The sequence below is a fragment of the Poromitra crassiceps genome (assembly GCF_964638095.1).
Source record: "Poromitra crassiceps genome assembly, chromosome: 14".
NCBI lineage: Eukaryota > Metazoa > Chordata > Actinopteri > Beryciformes > Melamphaidae > Poromitra > Poromitra crassiceps.
The window spans coordinates 13658870-13666369 of NC_139633.1; the positions used below are offsets into that span (position 1 = coordinate 13658870).

The following is a 7500-nucleotide window of genomic DNA, read 5'->3' on the forward strand; positions in this document are numbered from 1 at the left end:
CCCAGATACCTGATACTGGTATATATGGTTTTAAAACACTCTGGCAGTAGAGTAGTGTAATTCAACCAGAGGACAAGCTCCTGTGAAAACAAGCATCCACACTACTGAAGTGTCCTTGAGCAAGACACTGAACGTCTGACATGCAGCCCCAAAGAGACCCTGACCTTTGACCTCTGGGTGGACGGGGCAAGAGAAAAGATTAATTTCTCCTTTGGGATCAATAAAGGATCAGAAAATGAAGAGATCAACAATCAACCCAATGACACATGGTGTTACGATATCGAAGTTATTTCCCCCAGTTATGTTTATGTTTATAGTCCCTTTAAATAGCATCATCACAGTCATATACTACATCACATATATCTACACACAACATAAGTTACATACATCGTGCGTGCATGCGTGTGTGTGTGTGTGTGTGTGTGTGTGTGTGTGTGTGTGTGTGTGTGAGAGTGTGTGTGAGTGAGTTTGTTTACAGCTCAATGCGTAATGGTCCAATCCCACGGTTGACTGAAACTACAACACATCTGTACAAACATGCACACAAATTCTGTGTCTTACGTCAAAGGAAATGTCTCTTTTAGAAACGTCTTGCCCTCCCTCAATCAGTTTCACCTTCTCTCTCTCTCCCTCTGCTCCTCTCTCCCCCCCTCTCTCCCTGACTTCTGTCCCTGCTGCACTCCCTGTCTGTTGTCCATCCAGTCCACTCCTGAAGAACTGCAGCAACACTCCAAACTCTAATCCTGATTTATCCTGGCACTGCACTGTGTGTGTGTGTGTGTGTGTGTGTGTGTGTGTGTGTGTGTGTGTGTGCGTGTGCGTGCATGCGTGCGTGCGTGTACACGTGCGTTTGTGCGTGTTACGTGTGTGTGTGTGTGTGTGTGTGTGTGTGTGAGTGCGTGCATGCGTGTACACGTGCGTGTGTGTGTGTTACGTGTGTGTGTGTGTGTGTGTGTGTGCCTGTGTGAGAGACGGTAATGCTCATTGCTCACTACTCACAGTGCTGCGGTGTTGCAGCCTATTCTCACTCGTACCAGAGCCCTGCTTTGTCACGTGTTGTTGGAGGTAAGGTGCCCCGGTGCCTTGTGCGTTGGTGGTAACGCACCCCGGTGCCTTGTGCGTTGGAGGTAACGCGCCCCAGTGCCTTGTGCATTGGAGGTAAGGCGCCCCGGTGCCTTGTGCGTTGGAGGTAACGCGCCCTGGTACCTTTTGCATTGTATGGAACTCACCATGGGCAGACCGTTAAAAAGCACTCTGCACCTCTGGGTTCAGGCAAAGGTCAACTACGCCGCCGGGCTCGTCGTCCAGAACGTGTTGGGATGAGGGGACCCTCTCTCTCCCCCTGGTTTTGGGTTAGGGGCTCCCCCGGGGTCTTTGAGAGAGAGAAAAATGTATCACTACTCATTTTCACTCGCTATTATATTGCTGTTATGGTGTCTTCAAGAGATCTTTTTTTTACATGATCGATTATGGATCATGGCTCCTCAGGTTTCTGTTGACACAGAGTCTGGAGAAACGAGGTTGCAAGTTGTGCTGTCAGGAAGAGACTGGCTGCATTCACTTTATTGATGATGCTTGGGAGAGTCTGTGAGCTCTTGGATTATTTTTTTAAATAATACCTTGAACTGTAATTAGTGAGTTCTCAGTCAGGAAATGTGGCCACCACCCCAGATAACAATCCTGGTTTGTCTCTTCCAAGCAAACTAAACGGGTAGCAATTGCTTAAAAAAAGAAGAAGATTGAAATCAATATATTTGAACTGCCCAATGTGAAGGAGGGCAGAAAAAAAGGTGTCGCTTCAAATCTAAATCTATGATCTTTGATAGCAACCGTTATCTGTTTCAGTGGGACACGAGCACATGGCTGTTAAAGATTTGGCTGCTAAAGATTTCCCCTTGGGGAATAATGGAGTTATCTTATGTTGAATATATATCATTGTCAGATGGATTGTAAGAACATCCTTCGACGCTATACGTGAAATAAAGAAAAGAGGTTCTGCACCCAAGGGAGCCATCTGAAGCTCAGTGTGATAATTAGAGTGTGCAGCTACCACAGAATTTACAACTTACCTTGACCTGTTAACAACACCCTCCTAAATCACAATTATACTGTATAGTGTGTGTGTGTGTGTGTGTGTGTGTGTGTGTGTGTGTGTGTGTGTGTGTGTGTGTGTGTGTGTGTGTGTGTGTGTGTGTGTACACACTGTGTGCCACATCCAGTTGATGACCCTATGTAGACATTATTGATGCACAGCTGACTCTCCAGTGGACCTTCATGATGCCACCAGGCGTGATTACTGATTTGTGATGCACCTGCAATGCTCTGTCATCAGTGTTGTTGCATGTATTTGGTGTTGACCTCGAAAGGTTAAAATAAATAAACACATAAATACATAAATACATAAATACATAAATACATAAATACATACATACATACATACATACATACATACATACATACATACATACATACATACGTACGTACGTACATAAATAAATAAATAAATAAATAAATAAATAAATAAATAAATAAATAAATAAAAATAATCTGTTAATTGAGCAAATGCAATTTCTCAAATGAACGTGAGTAATAGAGCTATTGAGACCTGGCCTAATCCAAAATATTGTAAAAATATATATATTTTACTACTCATAATACATTTTCATTAATATTACAATGTGGCATGTATCACTTATAATGATTTAATATAATTACAATATGACATGAAAGACGTGAAAATATATGATATGATAGTGATCTAGTGATTATTAGATAGTGATGTGATTATGATATTATTAAAGAATAAGCAATATGAGTTGATAAAAAGGTATTGATTCTGTTATAAGAAAGTTCCCATATATTTGCTCATAAATAAAAAAGCATTGCGTGGCAGACTAATAATTCCACAGCTCATAATATATTTGATTAGAAGATATATTATTTTGATTAGAAACAAAACATATTTATGTTCCATTGGTAAATACATTAGGCTACTTATAAGTAGCCTATGACAGCCTCACAACTTGGACATAGCAGGTAGTCATAGTGAGCTTATGATGACTTACAATGTACAGTATTATAACCAGCAATCCAAGTAAAGTGTCATTGGGACATCTTGTGGTCAGCTACTGGCAGTACAGAAATTGTCTTTTTGTGACGTTTGCACTCTCTCTCTCTCTCTCTCTCTCTCTCTCTCTCTCGCTCTCTCTCTCTCTCTCTTTCTCTTTCTCGCTATGTGTGTGGCTGTGTGAGTGAGAGAGAGGGAGAGAGAGAGAGAGAGAGAGAGAGAGAGAGGGAGCTTTAATTTAGGGAATGGATTTTGCATTTAAACAAATTTATGTAGGCTACCTAACAGTGTGCAACTAATAAAAACAGGGGGTGAAATAAGCCTGTCTGAAGGATTTCTTGATTTCTAGCAGAATGAAAATGTAGGAAGAGCCATATGGCATCCTGGGGGGGGGGGGGGGGGGTTGTGGAATCCATCCAGTGTGTGGGCGGAGGGAGGACGTGGCGGGGCGGAAAACCCGGAGGCAGATTCTGCCTCTGAAGTGAACTCCCTGACAGGCTGACACTGCACTGCTGCTGCGAAGTGATGTGATGATGTAGATGTTCCACGTGGACCCCGTCATTGACCAAAACATTCCGGTCTCCGTGGCAGGGCAGGCAGGGAGCGGAGCGCGCGTGTCGTGTCGACTCGTCGCCGTTGCGCAGTGCAGACCGAGATTCGCGAGCAAGGCAAGCAGGGCGGTGCGGGACGGCGGTATTCTCCCGTTATGAACCTATCAACCTAAAACCTGCCTCGGTTCAACGCGTTTCCAACTATGCAGAGAGGTAAGTGTTCCCTGTTTGTGTTAAACACGGTAACACCGGTAGCAGAGGCAGCCTGCTGCAGTGCCGCAGCTTGACGATATCACCAAACATGATGAATCCATTATTAGCATGGTGTTGTTGTGTAGGCTATTCTTTCACCGCTTTAACGTTAGTTAGCTAACGTTAAATACCCGTATGAGTTACAGTGCATGCTGCTTGAGTGTTGTTAATAATTAGTATTTAACATAAAACAATGCTCAACTCAAATTTGATTCTTTCAACATTGCACCGTCAACCGTTTTAATTCAGGCCCGCTGGTCCTGCAGTGAGTTGGGTCTGGGACGTGCGCGCCGCGGCTGTGTGTGTGTGTGTGTGTGTGTGTGTGTGTGTGTGTGTGTGTGTGTGTGTGTGTGTGTGTGTGTGTGTGTGTGTGTGTGTGTGTGTGTGTGTGTGTGTGTGTGTGTGTGTGTGTGTGTGTGTGTGTGTGTGTGTGTGTGTGTGTGTGCGCGGGACGGGTTTCACGTCATTGCTTGACAGGGCTCAGAAGGGAGAGCACAGAGCAGTTTGCTGTCCTTTTTCCACCCCATTCTCTCTCTCTCTCTCGCTCTCCATCTCTCTCTCTCTCTCTCACACACACGCACACGCACACGCTCACACACACACACACACACACACACACACACACACACACACACACACACACACACACACACACATCATAAGCCAGGCCATCTATATCACTATATCATATAGAGTGTCATATAGTCTATATGACATACAGTATAGGCTGTGGCCTTGAAAAAATTGTTAACAATTTTCTTGAATGACTATCTGATATAACTAATATATTATAAATAACGCTACTTATTTCTGTCCTGCCTCTAGAATATACTCAACCATGCCTACCGGTATTCATTTGTTTAGCCAAAGCTAAACATGTCTGCTGTGAATCCTGGACTACAGATGCAGAAATAGATGCATGATGATGGAGCCCTGTAGCTAAGCTAGCTCTAATACATTATGGCACTACACGACTGTATCATGATGAGGTTCATTGCTGGGCTGTGTTCTTGTAGGTGTGCCAATGGATCCTGGCCTGGACAGCTTGGTCCCACGTGTCCTCTCTCTGTTCCTGCTCACACACCTCTGTATGGCTCATAGTCTGGCTGCACCAGGCACACAAAGGTAAGGCTACTGTATATATAGGGCAGGGTGTGGCACACGACAGGTGTACATCTGAACGAGTGGATTAGCTACTGTCCTCATCATGAGAGAGTGATGTCACAGACAAGGCTGCAGCTGCATAACTAGTGTTACACGAGTACAGAAAGGAGTTGGATTCCTGTAACCATCACTCCAAATCAACACGTTAACACCATGCTTATCCTTTGTATACAAGTGTCCGCCACCGTGGTGTATGAGGCCAATATTTTACTTGCTTTGTATTTTATCGAAATAATTAATCAAGGATGATCATACACTTTCAAAAGACAACGTGGCTTTCCGTCCTGAGGACTTTCTGTTTATTTTGTGTATTATGAGAGATGCACAGATAAGAAACGTTGAGTTGATATTGACTTAAAGTCGAGGTGAACCCGTTCGTCACGTGCATCTGAGTCAGTTTCAGACTGAAAACAAATTGAGAGGCGGACCATATACGGTGTCGATGATTTGATTTGACAATTCTGTCGACTGGCTTTGGCATCGGCCAATCCTGGCGTATTCCACCCCCAAATCGGGTGGGATTCAGCGTGTTGTCGTGCTACGCGAGTGGGATCCGTGGAGTACCAGGCAGCCACCGGCTTCGTGCGGAACGAGCGGACAATCCGATGCATGGGTGCTGCCCACCCGCCTGGAATCTCCGAGAGACGACCCCTGACAGCCAGGGGTCAGGCTCGGACAGTCAGGACAGGACAGTCAGGACAGTCAGGCTCGGAGGCGCGCGCCATTATCGTTATAAATGTTAATAATATTCCTGGAATGCGTGTTTTAACGAGCCAGTTACATTTCTTTGCATTCTTAGACATTACCGTTTGATTTAGTTTGCATAATTGCTCAAGTTAGTACGGTAGTTAGTTTATGGGCTAGAAACTCTGCCAGATGACAGGCACTAGGCGCCATTTTCCCCTTCATTTGGAAGAGAAAATTATCCTGAAATGAAGATTTGATTGACAGCTGCATGTCGTGAAATGATTGGTTGAAATGGCGTAGAAATTTGATAGTACTAGGTGACGTCAGCAAACTGTACATTACTGTTATCAATGAAATCTTGAAAAAAGAACTTTTGATGTGAAAAAGTGTGAAAAACTAAAGAAATTAGATTTTTGTGATTTTTTTGCATACATTATTAAATAGGTGCACTGCATACCCAGGTATTTGAACTAAAAGAAAAGAAAAGTCATTTTTGGGTTCAGCTCGACTTTAAATACACACTAAGGTAAGAGTAAGGTAAGAATGCAGTAAAAATGGATGGTGAAATATCTTCATGATAACATCACGTCTTTCTTGACTGTAGTTATCTACCGGTATGTAATAATAAAACATGACACACACAAACTGACATAGATGGGCAGATAGCAGTACAATAACTTGAAGGAATAAGTCAAGAGGAAAGAAAAGATAGAGTGATAAGGCTTTAAGATAGAGCAATAATGCTTTAAAGTGTTAATATTTATATATATTTTTTATGTCTCTGTTATATTTGCATTTGTTATTTACATTTCTATTGGTTTATCCCATAGAGAGGAGTCAGCAGATGCCCCTCCCCCTCCCGCAGAGCTAGCCAATCCCTTTGGCTCTGGACAGGAGGAGCGCAGGTGAGTGACCTCTGGACTATGTGCTGTGCCGTGTCCAACTCAGGAATGGGGCCTTAAAGGTGAACATTGCAAGATGTGAGACAAATAAAAATGTCTCTCACTTGCTGCCTTGAGTGGAGAAGAGATATCTAAACCAAACTCTAATCTTTCTCCCAGAGAGTCAAATGTATGTCCTCAGAATGCATGCCACTAACACCATTAAGTATGCATGTCATACAATATAGATATTCTCTGTCATTCATTGTTTAGCCAAGAGATGGCACAGTACTTAAGAGTCAATATCAGAGACACAATATGGCCAAATAAATATCTTATCACTTATCATGGATGGGATCATTTCCTGGAAACATACAAACTACATCTTAGTTGTTTGTTGAGCCTATTTTGATGGGCCCAGTAGCCATTGTCTGCCTCTCTGTGGACTTTGGCCGCTGTGTTAATGCACTACATACTGATAAGATGACATGTGCATTGTGCAATAATAACACTAGATTATTCCTTAGCTGTGAAATAGGTTATTCTTCCTTCACAGAGTTATGGGGGGAAGATTGTTATCCTCCTCACACATTTTACACTGGCTTTCACATCTTATGTGCTGCTGAGTGCTGACTCACTTTGGAATCCAGGTTTAATTTGTTTTGGGGCACAAAATGAGTGGAGCTAACCGATGAGGTGATCACGTTGTAGGGCCTACAATGTAGGCTGTAGTGTGTAGGCGGCGAGGATGTGGCCGCATCATGTCTCACACTCACTCATAAGATTACTGTGGCTGTGCGCGGGCATTCAGCGACAGGGAGGTAATGGTAGCAGAGAGATGAGGGAAGCTGGAATCAGTCACATTCATTTAGTTATGATTGATATAATTTCAGGGTCT

General features: G+C 43.4%; 1 protein-coding gene across 1 annotated transcript in view; it reads left to right on the top strand.

The window, feature by feature from the left end:
* Nucleotides 1-3554: 3554 nt before the first annotated feature.
* drc8 (dynein regulatory complex subunit 8) overlaps nucleotides 3555-7500 on the top strand; it is a 13619-nt gene continuing 9673 nt past the window's right edge. The window contains exons 1-3 of the mRNA XM_083650617.1: nucleotides 3555-3831; nucleotides 4887-4995; nucleotides 6552-6626. Of these exons, the coding sequence (XP_083506743.1) occupies nucleotides 3822-3831; nucleotides 4887-4995; nucleotides 6552-6626 (194 nt within the window). The 5' untranslated portion in view covers nucleotides 3555-3821. The remainder of the gene's footprint in view (nucleotides 3832-4886; nucleotides 4996-6551; nucleotides 6627-7500) is intronic.